Source organism: Acanthaster planci, linkage group LG13 (assembly GCF_054643075.1).
Source record: "Acanthaster planci isolate LZ-2023a linkage group LG13, COTS_SCS, whole genome shotgun sequence".
Classification (NCBI taxonomy): domain Eukaryota; kingdom Metazoa; phylum Echinodermata; class Asteroidea; order Valvatida; family Acanthasteridae; genus Acanthaster; species Acanthaster planci.
Window position 1 is genome coordinate 11,443,959 of NC_141789.1, and position 20,559 is coordinate 11,464,517.

Consider the following 20,559-nt stretch of genomic DNA (forward strand, 5'->3'; position numbering starts at 1 on the left):
GGGACATTTATTTGACCCTCTTCATTTAACCAGAGTAGCCCTGTCATTTAGGGGCCATTCCAAATTTTGATGTTTTTAATTTCAATATTATTTTTTTGAAATAGTGGATGGGTCAAAACAATTTCGCAAAAAAAACCCAAAATTTGAAAACATCGGAAATCTATAATGGCCCCTCATAACATATCAATGAACTGTTCTTCATAGTGACCGTAGTGGAGAAGGCAATGAAGGAATGTTCAGTTTTAGATGCGGGTGGGGGGGCTCAAGATAAAATACTCTGGATAAAATAAAGGAATCAGGCGCAGGCAGGGACTGAAAACTCAATTGATATAAGGTTTAACAGACTGTTGATGACCCAGTTATAGCAGTGTCTATTCATGTGCTTCCCAATAAATCATAACTATCAGTGAAAGAATTCAAATTCACACAGCGTCTTTTATAACCTCCGTTGTTCACGCAATTTTAATACAAACCCGCTTTATTTGTCGGCGTTACTATTCATCAACCAAATTACTAGCCAAATGTTTTATAACCTTTTCATTGGACTTTTTGTTCGAATGTCATATTCAAAGTACTTTACTAACGCTTCTATCAATGTCAATGAACTTATGAAGCCGAGAAAGTATGAAAATAATGCACATCGGAATATAAAGAAGATAAATATGAGAAAATTAACGTTATTAATCAACGGAATGGTTTATGTATGCAGCAGTTTACAGCCCAGGTCCTTACCAAAATCACCAAAATATACAGAGACTAAGTGTTCTATAGGGCAGCTAGAACACACAAAAATATGTTTATCATACATAATAATCAATAAAATTATGTTGAAATGTTTTCTCCCGAATGTTATTTATATTATGTATCTTATTAAAAGTCCAAAATTTCAATGTATGGAGCAAAACCAAAAACTTACAAACAGCAACCTTACTTTGTATAAAAAATTCCAATGTTTCAAGAAGTTAATGAAACCTTCCACAAGTATTTATCAAGTGTACACAGTTAATCACAGCATTTAGAAATGTTTGTTCTATACAAGTATACTAGATCAACATGTAATTCTTCCATTCTCTCAAAATAGACTGTGTCTTAAACAACAGCCCATGCCAAAAATGCAAGTAATCAAAGACAAGTTTTGACTGTCTAGGAACATTCATTACTTTGCACATTAAAGCACATTGTAAGTATTGTGTTGAAACATTTACCTCCGTGCAAGATGGATATGTTTAAGTTATCTTGAGATAGTAATTACACCTATCCAGGTATTTTATTTAGATAAATGTTTTTACTCATCATGCATTGAAAAAGAAACACATGGAAACTGTCTTCCTAATGTACAAGTTAAAAGTAAGGATTGGTGAATAAAAACTTATTATTATTATTATATAAAGAAGCAATTTCTTTATATCAAAATAATACAACAGTGTCGTCTTTTAGAACACAAGATATATTTATCCAGGAACATAATTTGAAAAACTGAAAAATGTTTGGTTTCTAAGCAACACAAAATGTAATGATGTTACAATGCTAGAAGTTTAGGGATGGTTGGCAAATATCGTCTTGCCTACCTAGAGGTAGGAACTGAAGCTAGCATTGTTAAGGCAAGCAGGGGATGAATATTGACATGTGCCTTACGTCTTTCCCTTGAGCAAGCGGCCTACAGTGGCTTGTTTTACTCCTCAACAAGCCCCTGTGAGCTGCTAAAATACGACCAGTCAACAAGCAATTCAAATCCTCCTGCTCCTTAAAGGTACACTAGTGGGGATGGGAGATACCCGATCTGGGATTCTAGGATGGAGGGAACAGGATGCCGAAGGTGACGTAGATCGGGAGGCAGAGGCCCTCCAGGGACAGCACCTCACTGCGGCTGGTCTTGGAGCCCAGGCCAAACTTCTTGCTCAGCACCCCCGTGCTGTACACGTAGTCCTGGCCCGGAAGCTGGCACTGGATGCGGATGCTGTACAGCACCTCCCGGTCCTGCCGCAGGGAGAAGGTCTGGCGCTCGCAGATGCGGAAAGAGAGGGTAGGGTCGTGGGGCTTCAGGCGCTGCGGGAGTACAATAGGAGTATGATGCAACGTAAAAAACAAAATGGCCAAAGGTGGTATGCGCTCAATTTTATGGCCGCCCAATTGAAGTGGAAGTGGATCTCTTCGCACAGCCTTTCCGACAACAGAGCATTCATGCACAATACAGTCACTGCAAGGACTGGCAGAAAGACTGCATTGGCATTTGCCAACAGAAATGCCAGTTCATACTTCAGGAGAACGCCAAAGTGATCAATAAAACCTTTGCAGCAAAATTCACTTCAGTGGAAGTGTGTTCAACTTTGGTGAATTTCAAGCACACGTACTTGAACTGATGTCAAAATTTTCACATTTGTGTTCACTTTCAGGGAAATATTTACTGCGCTTAACAACGATTATTCTCAACAACAGTTAGCACACTCTTTCTGCTATTACTTGGTCTACTGCTTCTCTCTTTGGAGATGTGAGAACGTCGAAACATCGGTGGTTAAAAACTCATTGTTTTGTTTTGATTTTTATTTCTAGAACCCCTGCGGGTAGGTGGAGTAAACAGTTAACACTGAAGCAATATAAAGCATCCATTTTGGTGCAAAATGAACGGCCAGATACCACAACTGCACAAACCACACAAGTTGCCTTGTGACTTCAGCAACATGCAATGAGCCAAGGTAACAAAAAAAGTATTTTTCCTTAAACTACAGCTTAACATGTTTAAAGGCACGGTGAGGTGTTTCCTGTCAATAAGCAAGCCTGTCATTACCTGCATGTAGAACTGATATGTGGAGTTCTTTCCTTGCCGATGAGCCTTCAGCTCAAAGTGGAAACCGTGGATGGATACCACTTCACTGTGGTATCTTGGCTCCTAAAATACGGTGCAAAACATAGCTGAGATATTTTTCAGATGAACCAGATTGCACCACTTTCAAATAGAAAGTTCAATATATTTGAGACATGGCGGCTTTACTTGGTAGGTACAGGATCAAACTTTTATAAAGAAGACATCTTGAGTTTTTGTGCCTTATCATAAGAACTGATTGGAGAGGGTCCTAGAAATAATTACACATTTTGAAGAAACAATTGCTGGCGCATACCAGACTGATATAAAATAGCAGGCTATTTCAGAAACATTTGCTCTGCCATGAATTTTGAACACTGCTGTTAAAGACTATTCATTTTATACTCGGCAACACGAACTAACAAGTGTTTCTTAAGACAGCATATTTAAAGCCATTTTCACAGACTAAGATACTTTTTCTGTGATGAAGGCTTTTATTCACGAGGCTTCAAAACAAATTTGTGCTTGAATGGAATCATACGTAAGCAATTCAGGACAGATGGCTTAATACAGGACAATACACAAAAGTTGAAATATAAATGCTTCACGGAAATATTTGGCAGTGGGCTGGACACGGAATCCCCATTTGCTACCTGCTGGATGATGAAGCCAGTCCGGATGGCATCGTTGCCAAAGTTCAACATCAGCGACATGTCCCCGCCACCTTGCAGCGCATGGTAGTGCAGGCTGAGCGTCTTCAGGATCCACTGCTGCGGCACCACGTTCATGCGCAGCATGTCGTCCAGGTGGCGCGTGTCCGTCACCCCGGCCAGCCGGATGGAGCGGAAGAGGCTGGCATACTGCTGGCCCTGCTCACGTTCCACAAAGGACGTTGTCTTGCTGAGGCTGGGAACAGACACACACATCGGTCAAGTACTCAAGAAATTTTTCACCAGTCAAGAGAAAAGAATGTCTTGGTTATTTCATGCACAACTATGGCTTGTGGCTCAAACTGAGCCCAGGGTACATTTGACTACTTGTAAAGACTTCTAATTCCTGGTGAACCAAGTGTGGGTACTTGTGAAGTACTATAAAAATGGAAAATACCGAGAGGCCCTATGAAATTATCGTTGTCAGCAAGTGGGTTAAACCCTTCCATCAATATGGATAAGAACAAGGAGATTGTAACCTTTAGAACAGTATGCTATTACTTAAAAAAAATCCCTGGTGCCTCGTCCCTTTTTTGTTTCAAACCTCTACTCCAATGGTCACGGGTGCCGGCCACAAACATCCATCCTCTCACCTGTTGAAGAATGTGACTATGGTGCTGTGTGAGGGCATAAGTTGGAGGTGGGAGTTCTGCTGCAGGAAGATCCAGTAACATAGCAGTTTGTACAGGTAGTACTCGTTGAAGGTGAAAAACCTAGACCCAGGATGAAAATACAGTGAACTAAAGGGGTGAAAACCTCACCTTCAGAAATCCTTGAAGTTTTTAAGATGGTTAACAGACTCAACCAAAGGGCAAAAAGGGCAAAGTCCACTAGTTGCAGCAACAGCCCCAATCAAGGTCACAATTGACCAGAAATAATTGTATCCAACAGTAGCAGATCCAGGAAGAGTGTGCCCAACACATACCCCCCCCCCTTTTGGGGGGTCAAGTGGCTTCCTTTTCCCCACTATTTTGATTTATTCTCAACTGGTTATTAAATAACTTAAAAGACAGAAACTGTCACTAAAAATATGCTCCGCTTGTATTTTTCGGGTTCACTTCCATTTACAATATGCTCTCCCCCCCCAGTCCTTTTTGTAAATGCTGGATCCACCACTGTCTAAGTTCTTTTTTGTTTCACAATGGGATCAGGCCTCCATATGTGCACTTAATAGAACCGTTTTTTTACAGTTTTTTGTTGCCAATAATTTTGTTTGCTATCCCCAACATGGCAGTACCCAGGTAGTGTTTTCATCAACAAATCTTTTTCCGCCAATAAACAGCTCAGCTTACTTCATACACACCTGCTTGACTTGATAATCTTCTGGAGTAACTCCAGAGGTAGGTCCCTCAAGTGAATTTGCACTGAAAGCTGTAAGAAGGGGAAAACGGCCCCGTCAATTCACATTTAAGTACACATGAATGCTGCTTACAAACTGCACGTACATGTACATGTGTATGTCGGCTATCCCCACAGCACTGAAACCATTACTCCATTGCAATATCTCTACCTTGGACTGTAGGAATATGTGACCTGTTGCCACAAAATGAGCAGAAAGTCAGAATTTGTGAAAATTGATATATTGGTCTTTTGGAATTCAGCAGAAAAAGAGCTCAGGGTAAAAGTAAGTGACAATGTGACATCATTCCGGCAACTTGGCATCTTTGGCTCTGACACTATTTTAACATATCTATACCAGGCACAAGTAATGCTATCAACAAATTTGGTAAGAAATGACACTTCAAATTATCTGATCCTGTTCAAAATTTGGAATTAAATAGGAGGGCTACTCATCCCCGTATTATAAAACTGACCTCCCCTTCAATTTTTCATTCTTCAAACTGTCGTAACAAGAAATAGCGGATGTGAGACTTAGAGCTTGTTTTGTTATAACAGGTCACATGTTTAAGTTGCTATTTATTGGATTTTCTTCCATCATAGAATACATTTGTATGAACTTACATGAGGTATCAGGTTGAGCTCTAGCCATCTCTCACAAGCATTAACAACCTGCCCGACTTTGTACTAGTGAGAGAAAAACGATGGGAAAAGTTCTATTTGGTAGAGTGTTTATCTTCAGGCAAATTTGAAGCTATGATTCCCAATAGTTGATCCATGGCAATAGGCCTTGCTATATACACCCATTTACCACGGCCCATATCGTACCCTTTGTATTGTGCTATCCCAAAGGTAAGCGTGTTATGCTCCTAATGCAAGACCATTCAGAGCTACACACTCCACTTTGAATTCAAAAGTAGAGAATACACATCAAGCTCACTTGAAAATGATTTTGATATTCCACTCACACCCGTGGGATATGTAATACACTGGTACAATAGTACAACACAATTGCGATAACACCACTGAATCCATCATGTGTTTGGGAAATGCCAAGTAATCAACTTCAATGAGATAATCCTCCAATACCGTTAAGCCTTAGGGTAAGTGAAGCACGCTGTCAACCAAGATTTAAAATATTAGATTGCATAAAGTTGTTTCCCCGCTTGTACTGATCTGACTTTCAAGTAATTAACAAACCATTGACAATTTTTATTTAAATGTTTGTCAAGTACCTTTAAACCCGCTTGGTGGTATTTGCAGACTGTTGATGCACTAAGATTCCTGAGCATGATATCTGCACACCTAGTTTGACAAAAAACACACCCAAGAAAGACTATGACAGAAATCAGCTTCTCAAGTGCATCTTGAAATACTTTCCCTGGGAAAAATTCTGTCCCAGTGTAACCATTTGAGAAAGTAGTCAACTGTTTGATAAGGTGGAGATCGGCTCTGCTGTTGGGTGAAAAATACAACTTAGGCTGGGTAAGCACGCGAGGCAATGGTCATTTGGAGCGGGTTGGTCTACCTTCTTTCCAGCTCCTGGAAGCCCAGAGTGTGAGCAGATGCCAGCACTCCAACCACATCGCACTTCTCTACATCGATGTCTTCATGGTAGAGGTTGCCGAGGGCAACAGCGAATGCTGAAATATCAGAAATGTTGAAATAAAAACCAGTGAAAAATGATTCTTGTCAATTCGATCTGACAAACAGAAGAAAGCCTCATCATTTCCGCTTATGGATGACGGGTCACTTTTTGTGAGTGTTAATGCAATCCCAAACGTGACTGAATTTTGCAAAAGTAACAAAACCTGTTGATTGTCTTTGAAATTTTTGAAATTTGAATTATTTATTATTTTCTTGGTTTATCCTTGATCATTTCAGAGTCTTTCATGAGAAAATTTACAGAAAACAAAAGTGGCGGGTACCACAAACAACTGACAAGATGTACTTAATTAAAATTAATTAAAATTAATTAAGTCTCCCCGTTTAAAAGTACATCTTGACAATTTGGCAAATGTTCCTAAATATGCAAACATACGCACTACAAGTATACATGTGTATTCTTGAAACTGAGTTTTGAGCACTTGTGCTTTATTTCCTCCATCCATTGGTATTCTTACCATCTCTGGTCACCAAGGGGTCCCGGACTTTCAATTTCAGCTTGGTCATGTTGTTGGTACGAGCCCGGACTGCATGGGCCGGGTGGCCGATCCCCTTCCTCTCCCTCTCCGCCCGGCCGCCATCTTCGCTGCGTGGGCTGTCAGTCAGGCTCAGGCTGCGGCTGATATCCTGGTACTCGGTGCTGTAGTGCTGGCTCTTGTTGATGTACTGGTCCAGGGTGGCCGACATGGGGTTGCGGTAGTACAGCTCCGGGTGGGGGGCACTCTCCGCCTTGCGCAGCAGCTGCGTCAGAGTGGCCGACTTCTGGACGTAGGGGCGGTGCAGCTCCCAGTTGGTGTCAAGACACTGCAGAAGGATGTCTGGCAGCCAGAAAAAAAAAAGACATTAATACAACACATGAATAAATCCACGTCACCTGACTGGCAAGTCATCAATCACGCGTTATTGAATAGTTCGGCATATTCCATGGTAAGGCCATTAAATATATCCTGTTAAATACACCACTGAACTACGCGTACAGTGAAAAAAGTTGCCAATCTCCACACTGGCGAAGAAATGCTTTATCACGCACTGGTAAGACGTAGTCAAACTTTCAGTTTGCCTTTGTGTCACACTTTTGTAGCAAACTGACAAAATAAAGTGGCGGCTTTTACACAAAGAGGATTTATTGCAGCGCTGTATTAAAAAAAATCACGAATGTCTTACCACTGCACTAGTGGCAGTGCGCATGTATAGTAGAGAATTTTCCTTTGTTATATTAAGTCACCTGGCACAGTTCACCTGAGCTGTGGTCATACTTGTACAAGTTTACTGAGAAAATGTGTGGAATGAGCCCACAGGGATTGGCCCCATCTGCTTCCCAGGGAGTAGCCATATTATATCTCCCCATGCTGTGAATTCTCACGTACTAGAACAACCTGAGCCTAGCTGCCTGTACTCCCGTTTCTGCCCAGGCCATGCCAGGATTTTGAGCATCACCAAATGTAATATCCCCTAAGGGATTTTGTTGCAGCAAAAAGTAGTATGCACTATTTGATAAATCTACAAAAAAAAAGGACTTCTAAATTATCTTTAAATAACTCACTGCAAACTATCGTTGGAAGTGATGCCGTAGTTGACGAGACATAACATAAACAGACATTAACTTGAAGACATATTTGACAGAAGATACTGAGAAAAGCAGAGATCAACAGAGGGAGGGAATGTAAGACAGAGAGTAAATTCCTGACCTGGTCCGAGTACGCTGTGTATCGGCGCTGAGTGATAGTGGAAGATGTCAACCGGCGTGGGTGAGCGGGCAGAGGGTGGCTGAAACTTCTCGATTGGGGATGGACTAAAAATAGAAAGAAAATAGAATGAAAGATGGAGAAACCGAACTTTTTTTTGAGTTGCACCCTAACTGATGTACACCACATACCAAGAGCCGACCGAGCACAAAATTGCCTTGATTAGACCTTCACTATTGCCCCCTCTGGTGGTGCAAATTTTGATGAGTGTTACAAGCACATACGGACAGGCACTGTGTAGACTCCATCTAGATTACCCAACTACGGCTAGAAATGCCATGTGAAATACACCGAAGCCTCTGATAGTGTAAAGATCCTGTGCTCATCAGCAGCACCATGAAATTGGGCTCTGTTAACTTGTGAATGGCTGCATGGGCCCATTCCCCCTAACTTCTACCTCTGGAGCTCAAGCGGCCCTATTAAAGCATTTGACAGTCCCTCGGCGGTATATAGATGTGCACTACTGCCCTCATTGCCGGTCAATATATTTACATTACCATTAAACCCGTACCTGCCGAGCCTGCATGGTGCCGTGCCTGGGGGTTTTGGCTCCGGTGACCCCTGACGATCCACCCAGTGGTTGCTGGTCCTCGCGTCCAGGGTTGTGTGGGGACGATTGCTGCTGTCTTTGCTCGGGAACTGATATGGCTTCTCGGGGTCGCTGTTAACACTTGTCGCTGGGTTCTCAGCTGTAAAACCATATTGAAACCCAACCATTTCATATCAGATCATATTAGCAGATTATATTAACTATCACATATGAGATTGAGTCCATAAAACAGGAAGATTTGAAACCTCTTTGTGGTTTTTTCAGCCATTTAAAACCACCCAATGAATGAGCTCTTGACCCACAGGAAGGGATGAACCGAGGGATTTATGAATTACAATTAAAAGCCACTTCAAAATATTGATTTTAGAAGTGGGTTCTCATGCACACGTGGCTGATTAAAGTACAAATAATCAATCTTAGATTCCCAACTCACCGGTCATAACAGCCACCATGCTCTCATTGTAAGGCTCATTGAGGGACTTGATAGCCTGAGCTGTACCCAGAAGATCCCCTCCTAGCGACTCTGGCAACCTCCAGCGATTGGTCCCGCCCACCTGACAACGGATCCGATAACGGGGAGATGCAGAATGCTGCAGAGGGAGAGATTGATTGATGATAACAATGAATGCCATTACTCAAGTTCTAACCATGGCTTTGTAAACTGAGGAAAGTTAAAAACTGGGAGACATTCAGACACCTTGATCAAAAACAACTGCTGTGGTTTTGAAGACAAAAAGAAGAAAAGGAAAGGCTAATGACGTCATCAGATTCAACAAAACAAGTCTTGTGGTCGGATTTGCAGATTTTGTTTCAGTCTGCATAAGAAAGAGCAAAATGAGCACTTTGTTGTTTAAAATGTGTCAGTCAGTTGGCATTCCAATGGAAATTGACATTTATGTATATACGGTGGAAAGTGTTAAAGGTTCCTCTCATTTTTACTAATTGATTGTAGCTTACTGATTGACAGACTGACTGAATGAACAAATTGATTGATTCATATGAATTTTTTACAATTTTATTTATATTTAATCAATTTAAGTTTTTAACAAATATTAATATGTTGTAACTTTTATACTTGGGTTATACCACTGTTTTAATACTGTGTTTTGTAAGGATTTGAGGGGGGTGATTTTTGGGGTGTGATCTTCTGGGCTTTTCTTGGGGAGGGGCTTATTTACCCACGTGAGATCAGTGCTACCAGCACTGAATGGAATGGCCAGTTTCAACAAAAATTTAATCTTCGGAAATAAACAAATTCCGTGAATGTTGACTTCACATTCATGGGTCTGCCGGGCATCTCCCACTTTCATGTGGTCAAACCGGGGTTTCATCTCTGAGGGTAATCTGTAGTCCAACTTGTTTATGTGGCAGAGCCAGAAATGTTTATGTTATTAAGTACACGTTTGTACATAGAAGTAGTTCCCCTTTAAAATGTTTAACTTTAGTTTAGAGTTCTTGATTTTCTTCTAGTAGTGTGCCCCCCTGTTTATTTGTTTAAGCCCTGGCTTCCCCCATATAGAGTTACCACATGGTCTGGTCACACTCAGTGTAGCAGATCAGCAGAGACCAGTCACCTTCACATGTACCTATGTATTGTTCCTCCTAACTGGAGTGTGGTTTTCTGCTTGAGTCCTATTCTGCTAGGAGTCAGTGGTGAGTTTCTAAACTTTTCTTTTTCATGTATAAAGTTAATTTTCCCCTCTGTCCCCAATATTATTTAGTTTCTAAACCTTTTTTGCCAAGGTGTTCTTTCTGCTTATTAGTTTTCTGAATCACTAGAGTTTTCCTAAGTTTGTCTAACTTTTATGCCTAGAAACACACTATAGAATTAAATATCATCTTTTAGACCTATACTTATTTGATTTTCTCATATTTTGTTACCTTTCTTACTCTTTTTAGTTTAGGAATGTTAGTGATGTATAAGTATTTCCACCCATTTGCCTCAGAACATGCTTTTCTTTGTCTTCTCTTCCTTAGTTGATTGTTTATTTGGACTTGCCAGGGGATTTGAATACTTAATGAGCCCCATAGACCTGTGCACATTTTCAGTTTTATGATGTGTTAATCCCTGCTCTCCTTCCTGTTCTTTGTAGTTAATGCACTAGAAATTTTGTTGTTTCTTATACATGTATGTATGTTTTCTACTTCTCTTGTTTTCCTACAGATTGAAGTCCGAGTGTAAACTCATAAGGTCCATTTTTACGTACTGTGTTGGGTTTTGGTTTTGGTTTTGAGTCTTTTAAAGTCTTAGTCTTCGGGTGGTTTTTAGTCCTTGAGTCATTTTTGTTTTTTTCATTTTTCCTGTACTTTTTCATTAATAAATTATTTTTTGTCCCTTTTTTTTTGAAGTCAAATATTGGTGTCTGAGTCCTTATTAATTCAGTTTCCTGCGACTTTTCCTTCAAAGATCCTTGGTTTAGTTAGAGTTTTTTTGTTGTTTTGCTAATTCCTCATAGTGTGTCATTTTTCCCTGTTACATTTTTTTAAATTTGTGGTGGAGAATCCAGGTTGGGAGTATGTTTTTTTTGTAAAACTTAGCTTGAAACTGTTTTAGTAGGGACTAGGTCATTTTTCTTTTTTTAAGGGTTTTTATGCTCTTTCATGTTAATTGGTCAGAGGTTAGGTCCAAACCAACACAGTGTTGTTTTAGTGGATCTGTGAGTGGACACGATGACGGAAGCACTGACTACCCTTCAGTTTTGTGGATTTGATCCACTTCCCAATGGTTTCACCCGAAGTTGCCAAGAGGAACCAGTGACTGTTGACCAACGGTCCAGCATCTTACAGTTACTGCAGCATCAAGCCTGTATGCAGAGAGTCATACTGCAACAGTTTCACCAAATCCACACACTGAAGGCGATGATCACCCAGATTATTGGCGAGCAGCAACGACAGAATAGCTACATTCACAACCTGGAATCCATGCTGCACCGTGACAAGACAAAGTCTCCCAAAGATGTCCCAGTAACTCCAGTCACCATCAATGAGTCTACACCCAAGAGTCCTGAAGCCCCCAGAGTCCCCTTTAGACACCCAAAAGCAGTCCCTGCCAGTGCTCGATTCAATGACGAGCCAAACCATGAGAGTGGAGGCACAAGTGGCCACGGTCTGCGGGAAGCCCAGCAGCGAGATCCAGCCATACAGAGGGTCGTGGATATGAAGCTGGATGGTCCCAAGAGGATGAGTCGTAGCAAGATGGCCCATGAGCCCAAGGTGGTGCAGCAGTTGCTACAGGTGTGGAATAACCTGGAAGTGAAGGGTGGCCTACTGTTTTACAGGACTGGTGGAGCCAAGGTCAAATACGTGACGGTACTACCCCATGGGATGAGGTATGACATCTTCAGGAGCCTTCATCACAGTATGGAGACACTAAGCTATGGACAGGTGCTAAAACTCATGCAGCAGAAGTTCTTTTGGCCCAAGCTTCACAATGAGACCATGGCGTACATGAGGCAACACCGGAAGCAGTCGAAGCAGATGTCCACTCCTGCCATTCCTCCACCAGAGGAGTTCCGAGACTAATGTACATGATGAGTCGCTAAAATACTAGTTGTTTTCCTAAATGCCTGAATGTATCTGGTTGGTGCTTTGAATTTAATAATAGAATGATACCTGTCGTTAAGTTATGCTGTATAATATGTGTATTAATGTTTGTATTAAATTCCGTTTTATTTGCATTGCTGAGGACAGCAATGATTTAAGATGGGGCGAGTGTGGCAGAGCCAGAAATGTTTATGTTATTAAGTACACGTTTGTACATAGAAGTAGTTCCCCTTTAAAATGTTTAACTTTAGTTTAGAGTTCTTGATTTTCTTCTAGTAGTGTGCCCCCCTGTTTATTTGTTTAAGCCCTGGCTTCCCCCATATAGAGTTACCACATGGTCTGGTCACACTCAGTGTAGCAGATCAGCAGAGACCAGTCACCTTCACATGTACCTATGTATTGTTCCTCCTAACTGGAGTGTGGTTTTCTGCTTGAGTCCTACTCTGCTAGGAGTCAGTGGTGAGTTTCTAAACTTTTCTTTTTCATGTATAAAGTTAATTTTCCCCTCTGTCCCCAATATTATTTAGTTTCTAAACCTTTTTTGCCAAGGTGTTCTTTCTGCTTATTAGTTTTCTGAATCACTAGAGTTTTCCTAAGTTTGTCTAACTTTTATGCCTAGAAACACACTATAGAATTAAATATCATCTTTTAGACCTATACTTATTTGATTTTCTCATATTTTGTTACCTTTCTTACTCTTTTTAGTTTAGGAATGTTAGTGATGTATAAGTATTTCCACCCATTTGCCTCAGAACATGCTTTTCTTTGTCTTCTCTTCCTTAGTTGATTGTTTATTTGGACTTGCCAGGGGATTTGAATACTTAATGAGCCCCATAGACCTGTGCACATTTTCAGTTTTATGATGTGTTAATCCCTGCTCTCCTTCCTGTTCTTTGTAGTTAATGCACTAGAAATTTTGTTGTTTCTTATACATGTATGTATGTTTTCTACTTCTCTTGTTTTCCTACAGATTGAAGTCCGAGTGTAAACTCATAAGGTCCATTTTTACGTACTGTGTTGGGTTTTGGTTTTGGTTTTGAGTCTTTTAAAGTCTTAGTCTTCGGGTGGTTTTTAGTCCTTGAGTCATTTTTGTTTTTTTCATTTTTCCTGTACTTTTTCATTAATAAATTATTTTTTGTCCCTTTTTTTTTGAAGTCAAATATTGGTGTCTGAGTCCTTATTAATTCAGTTTCCTGCGACTTTTCCTTCAAAGATCCTTGGTTTAGTTAGAGTTTTTTGTTGTTTTGCTAATTCCTCATAGTGTGTCATTTTTCCCTGTTACATTTACATGAAATATGAGCTTGTCCCTGCAGCAATGGTCACAAGTATCCAGTGGTGGAATTTACATAGCCGCGGCTAGAAGTAATGAAGGAAATCGATGAACTCGGCCCCCACATGCAACGGGCTTCTATGGGTCCATGTGCTATTTCCAGTGGGAGCCTGGTTCTTCTGACCCAGTCCTTCATATCAAACAGAGAACTCACCCTCGCAGGCTGTCTGGCGTCCACCACCACACCAATCAATGCTGTATAGGGGGCACTCTGTAGAGCCCTGAGTGCAACAGAGGACAAAGCAAATATGGCAGGGGGAAAAAAAGGGTAACAAAGAATGAATGAAGAGGTTGCTGTGTGTCACCTGTTAAGGCATTGTAAGGGCTGGTACCGCTCGCCAATTGCTCATATTTTCCTCCAAGTTGCACCTTAATCTTTTGCTACTGAGGCACTACGGTTCCCCATAATGATAGTGCACAGCATGTCCTTGCAGACCCTAGCCCAGGTTGGACATTGTCTTCATTTACACTTGAAAGAATGGCATTGTTGGAGGACTTTTATTCCCTGGACATTAGGTGCAATGCAATGTAGACGGTGTCCAATTTGGGCTAATTGGACCCACACTTGAACCACACAAACACTGTGCAACCCCCCACCCAAGCATTTCAGATCCAAAACAGCCTTCATGAAAATGAAGCCGTACTTGGTTACTTGTACAAGGTGACACAAACAACTAAAAAGAAGTATCAAAAAAAACATCAGCCACCAACACGGTCCCTCTGAGATGGCCAAGTAGAGGGGTAAAGCCCCAGGCAAAGGTGCAATCTTTACCTGTTCACTCTGAGCTGGGAATGGAAATCTGAGTGTGGTCAGAAGATAAGCTTGGAGTCCAGACCTCTTAATTTACAAGACCCCACAAGACCATCACAAGACCAACACAAGGCCTCCAGTCTGAATTCAAGCCACAAGCTATTCAAATGAACTGCAACATTACAAAACCATTCACTTGTCCCTGTTCACACATTTATTTGTGACTGGTCTTGTACTGGTAAGCATGGTCTTGTGCACAGACATATAAACGCACAGACTGCCAAACCCTGTTCAAAACTACAGGGGGTTTTCATGATCTCCACGGCACCCAACTAAAATCAAAACTATGGGCAAATTCACCCCTCAGTATAGGGAATTTACGCACAGTCGAAGAATTTCAGCCATGAAATTCTACGAAGCTATTTTTCGATTGTAAAAAAAATTCTCTTCTTACTTAATCTGGCCTTTAGGGATCTGAAACAATGCAGTTGCAACATTTGAAAAGAAGAGATAGCAGTACCGAAGAACAAAAAAGTGAACATATTTTAGAAGAACATGTAAACAAATACAGGCAATGTAAGTGCGTTGCGCGTAATGCACACTGAACGTGCTGCCATCCGTTGCTTCGCCCATTGTTTGCCCGTACTTTTCAAAATTTCATGGTTTTACGTGCAAGACCAGCGGTCCATACATTTATGTCTGTGGTCTTGTAAATGGTCTTGGGATGGTCTCAATTACAACATTAGTCTAAGCACACAAGGAACACTGACATTACGCGTATGCAAATGCATGAATTCAAACACCTTGTTAAGGCTAAACCAAATTCTCCTTTACAATCTGCTATCTGCACCTACATGTAGAAATTTTTTCTACCTTGTACAACCCAATAACACAAGGGTAAACAAATGTACACATCTTTTTGCATTTAGAGATTTGCTGTCTGAGCTCAGCTGAGAAAAGAGGAAAACTAACAAAGGTATTTACAGCACCCTCAAGCCACTACCATGATATAATAATTTCTTGAATTTTAGACTGTGATCACTGTCATCACATTGAAAGATTTTCAAGGAAATAAGCAGCTTGAAATGAGCCTAATTTTCACAGCCCAAAATGAGGATTGTTGGCTTCCAACCACACTGGGTAACCTGAAAGTGGGTGGACTTGAATATAGAAAAGCTCAAACAAATCAACAAACATTTGCAGAGTTTGTAAGTAAACTCTACTTCAACTGATTTTTTTTAATCGACGCATGTTCTGGCACTTAGTTAGGTGCAATGAAATATTTCCATTAAAAACGGCATCTGTTCTCAAGTGCATTTACCAAAGTTCAAGTGCAGTTGCCTGGCTACCACTGAAAGCGGTACTTCCCTCCCTAACAACAGCATTACAGCTGTAACAAATTTACGGTCTGTTTACCCTTTAGAGGTGCTACTGTGGGCACAGCCCTTTTACGATCAAATAATGAAAGCGTGTGAACATACTGGACACTACCCAGGAGCCACTAAGCACCGCTTACAGAAACGCTTAGCACCCCATAGTGTTTGGTCAGTGCTTCAGGATGTTTGCTTAGTGAAAGGAGCTGAACCATTCATGAGTTTGTTTTCTATTTAAACATGTGCAGCACTGTCACTGGCTGAAATTACAGGATTAACAAAATGACTAGTACATGTAGGTTGAGGAAATTACAAAACTGTCAAAAACCTCACAGTTGCAGACAGTGTTTATCAATTCAAATGTTTTGACCAGGTGTTCATGCTTAATTATAATAATACAAGCGGAATTATGAAAATTGGGCCACATACAATTGTTACTCTGTCTCTTCCTCGACCCATCTTATTTTGAGGGCACAACTCTAATTTTCTTGTGGGGTTGGGAAAACTGTGAAATTGGAAATAAAGATGTGAAAAAAGAATCTATTGCAGTCTGAATGTGCCAAAAGGTTCAACAGACTAATTTACGTGCAACTAGTTCCCTATAAAGTGTTGTTTATTTCATTTGAAACAAATGCCACCCTACCCCTCTTGCTGAAGCTATTTTTAACTGCACACTGAATCTGTACAAAAAAGAGCTCAATTGCAGAATACCCCGCCACCCCATATGGTCAACCCCAGGTACAGGTCAAAGTGTCACACTCTTCTCAGGGGATTTTCACCTTGTACCCACGTAAACAGTCATTCCGGGGGTCATTTTTTAGAGTGGCGGGGTACTTCTGCAATTACTCCCAAAAAAGGGCAAAAATTTTCAACCTACCAACCTTGTTCTCAGATACCAGGTGTAACTGGAAGCAGAACTTTTAGGGGCTTCAATGTAATTAGCTCTTCATAACTGCTTTTAATATGTCATTGTGAAATATGGGGACAAACAAAATGTTCCCTCTCCTTGGAACTTAAAATGGTATGGTGGTAATCGTTACTTTTAGGACCCCGTTCCTTGGTTCTACTTTTAAGTATTTGGCATGTTGTTTCAGTCTTTAACTGCTTTTTCATGATTTGTTAAGAAGTGTCCATTGATAAGTTCTACTTGTAAGACTGCTGTTACTGTGGAAAGAGTTCCGAACATGACACCACTATATTACGCTAAATTGTGAACCCACGACAGCTCTAGACAGGCAACATTTATTTTAGGGGACTAAAGATGTGAAAAAGAGTTCAATACCTTAGGGGCAGTTCATTTAATTCATAAATTCATGTGAATATAGCGACTTGAATTCTCTGTGCTAAAGACACTGTTGCTACTGGTATACATGTACCTTGTGATTCGGGGCAAGCTTTTGCTTAGTTACAAACATGTACATGTAACAGACACCTTGCACCAATACAATATAGTCATATGCAAAAGTTCAGGACAACCCACAGAAAATGCATTAACCTGAAGGAAAACCAAACTTAAACCAATCAATCATGGCAACTAGTGTTTATTTTCAATGTGTAACCTTGGTACCTTGGTTGAACATTTTTGACTACATTTCCATGATTTGACATGCTAACAGTCTAATATTCAGTGTGCCCCCCCCTATTTCTGATTACTTAGACTGGCTTTTTTTACCCATGCTGCCTTGCGGACAAAATGCCATACAAGACCTGCCTTTGCAAAAAACTTCATTCAAATGGGCATATAGCACTACACTGATGTTATGCACCACTGTTAAATCATGTTAAGTAATCATTCAGTGAGACAGTGTAATGCAGGCCCAGTGACAGAAATACAAATAAAATTCCAGGTGGTCTTAAACTTTTGCAAATGACTGTATTTTCAAAGGATAAAACAAGCACAAACAAACCAGTCCATTCCAGGGATGATGGTTGCTATGCAAAATTCAAAATTTAAATTCAAATCATATTTACGTGCCGCAGACAGCGGTAACCCTGCGTACCAGATTTTAATCAATGTCAACTTGCAACGGCTCATTAGGACCCTGGGACCAGTATTATTTGCATGAATTTCATTCAAGCTCACTCAGAGTTCAATTGAAGAGTACACTTTGCTATCATCCAGTAACACTTCATTTTCATTGATATTTCAGCACTAAATACATTTGCTCAACTCCCCACTTCACAGCAGGTGGCTGGGTTACACTGTTAAGGGCGATCTTGAACCTAGCACAAATTTATTGTACTCCCTTCTGAGCTGATTATCCTAACAGTAGATGTTATTCAAAGGCAAATCAACTCAGGAAGGAGTACGATATATTTGCACAAGGTTCAAGACTGTGCTTCACAGCATGATGTACACGTCCAACGCAGCCAGTCACAAAGCACTGCAATTCCATTCCCGAGTCAGATTGCCATATTGCAAATTTTTTCTCCTATTCAAAAAAGTTGCGACATTTTCACATTATTCTTTTTGATCAAATATTGATTAGTGATACGTGGCTCTACAGGATTATTTTTCAAAGGGAAAAAAGGTCAAATGATCGTGCAAGGTTTTCATTCCATTTTGTGAATACGTATACACAAATTACAATGCAAGTATGGAACCAGATGAAGATTTTTTGCAGTCAAAATTTTTATAGCAAGTGTTCAGTTGCACTGCAAAAAAAGCAAAAATGCAGTGTTAGGCCTACTGGTTTACAGCCCAATATCCACTGCACAATTCGATAAAATTTAGCTTGACGTTGTGCAAATTGAGTAAAACAGTTATGCAAGTAAAACTACATTGTAGGCCTACTGTCGATCCATGAAAAAAAAAAAGCAGGCCTCTTTCCCCTGGGCAAGCCTTGGCTTAGTCAACAGCAAGGCTACAATTTACTATGAGATTGTGAATTTGGGGATCCTACTCCTATACCAGAAGGGAGACCTACATTAACTTCTGGACTGTAGATGACTGTATGTTGTGAAGAGAAGGCAGCGTTTTGAGTTTTGAGGGAAATTGATAGCGGAAACTAGCGGTGTTTTAACACATATTACACAGTGGAGTCAAATTTGCATGGCTAGTTATCAGCACAGTAGGAAAGTCACATTTTCTCACGATTTACAATTTGAAATTTCCGAAAAAATAGGGTCAGGGCAGTTCAGACAGCGGTGCCTTTGGTTTTTGGGAGGAACGGCCAGTTTTGCACAGATTAAAATGACAAAAACTTAAGGGGTCTTCGAATTCACAATCCCCATTTAGGGCCTTCTTGGGGCAGTAATAGTAGGAACTTAGAAGCCGGGACCTATGCAAAATAATGCAAAACGTAGTCTCGTACTAGAGGCGGACGTTTAAATCTATGCCTCTACTGTTTTTAAAGATTTTAGCCCAACGACAACAGCGTACCTTGTATATGACATAGCCACGGACGACATCCTGGCTTGAGGTGGAGTAGCTGGCAAGTACGGGAGAGCTACGGGTGGCGAGGATAACCCAATGGAGTGCTTTGATGAAGCCGAGAGATTCGTCACTGTTGCTATCTCGGCCATACTTGGTCTCACTCAGGCCAACGATCAGTGCTTTTGTTTCACTTAAATACCCGATTCTGAAAAACAAACGGCACAGCTTGTAACCTATGCACTGGGAGAATTTAGACGACCAGAAAAGTATCAAAGCTGTATGAGGTCATATTTTTGTTGAGCATTTTGAGGAAAAGTCGCAAAACGTTCCATCACCAACCCGTGTTACCACCGGGTCAATGTACAAATTTCGCGAACTTTTTTCAAAACTGGTATCACACGAGTTTCTATTTTGATCATGAAAATTTAATGATGCCTGCCGTGAACCAGCCAAAAGAAGTTCCCACTGGGGTCAGTGAAGGTGAACGAGTCGGCGCAAGTTGCATAGATACCGTTGTCAGGGCACGCTGGTCGGTGGACTCGTGACAATGAGGGCGCTGCATTAAGTTAGCAGTAATCGAAGCTGCAGGAGCGGGTTTGGAGCAGGTGTTGATTGAATCATTGTTAATCACGAGTTTATTCGGCCTTTTGTTTTTCAAAGGAAGTTAAATTCCTCGTTGTCAACGAATTACAATGCCGGAAAGCCTAAGTTTTTCAAAAGCAAAAGAGGGAATTGCTCAACTTATTTCTCCCAAAGGAGGACATCAATAACACCTCAAAAGTAAACTTACAAATAATAATAGGCCTAGGCCTACCATCATAGAAATGTTACAGAAAATAATTTTGTGTGGCCTTTGACCGAAACATGCTCTGAAGGATTACTGACGACGTAAAAAGCGCATATAGTGAAGCCTTAACGATACTGTGAATGGAAACGGCTGGCTGAAATGCTTGAGGCCTGACACGTACAATAACGAGAAGTGTGTTGAAGTCGACGATCGTCAGAGAGGGAACGTGTTATTACCCCCAGAAATTGGCACACGGTCCTATAAAATTACCACGAATGATGTCATGCTGTCGGCAAAACAAAGGGTTGGTCCGGGATGCTGTTTACAGGACACATGTGTGCATATCCGCCGATTGCCCCTTCCTCGACGCCACCTGAGGCATTAAAACATCACTATATGAAGCATTCAGTTTCCCAGAATGCCTGAGTCTTGTGCTTCCTCAGTCATCCATTCCTGACTGGTTGAATGATTAATACACGGCCGACGCCGGCTGGCAGTTACTCCCCCGTAACCATCCTTCTGCATGGAGCCCCCACAGACCTTAGCCGGTTTCGAGTATCCTCTCTCGCCGCCAGAACACTAAAATCAGAC

General features: G+C 40.9%; 2 protein-coding genes across 2 annotated transcripts; one reads left to right on the forward strand and one right to left on the reverse strand.

The window, feature by feature from the left end:
* Nucleotides 1–434: 434 nt before the first annotated feature.
* On the reverse strand, nt 435–19,571 carry btbd16 (BTB domain containing 16). The gene is made up of 14 exons (XM_087144749.1): nt 19,188–19,571; nt 13,836–13,902; nt 9,242–9,398; nt 8,770–8,947; nt 8,202–8,305; nt 6,972–7,331; nt 6,377–6,491; nt 6,084–6,153; nt 5,473–5,535; nt 4,814–4,881; nt 4,104–4,223; nt 3,454–3,706; nt 2,786–2,887; nt 435–2,046 (listed from the first exon to the last, which is right to left on the reverse strand). The coding sequence occupies exons 1-14, from the start codon at nt 19,328–19,330 to the stop codon at nt 1,789–1,791; spliced, it is 2,058 nt and encodes a 685-aa protein (XP_087000875.1). The 5' UTR covers nt 19,331–19,571; the 3' UTR covers nt 435–1,788.
* Nucleotides 10,166–13,639, forward strand: LOC147796995 (uncharacterized). Its single transcript, XM_087144750.1, has 2 exons — nt 10,166–10,461; nt 10,973–13,639. The coding sequence occupies exon 2, from the start codon at nt 11,479–11,481 to the stop codon at nt 12,328–12,330; it is 852 nt and encodes a 283-aa protein (XP_087000876.1). The 5' UTR covers nt 10,166–10,461; nt 10,973–11,478; the 3' UTR covers nt 12,331–13,639.
* Nucleotides 19,572–20,559: the final 988 nt, after the last annotated feature.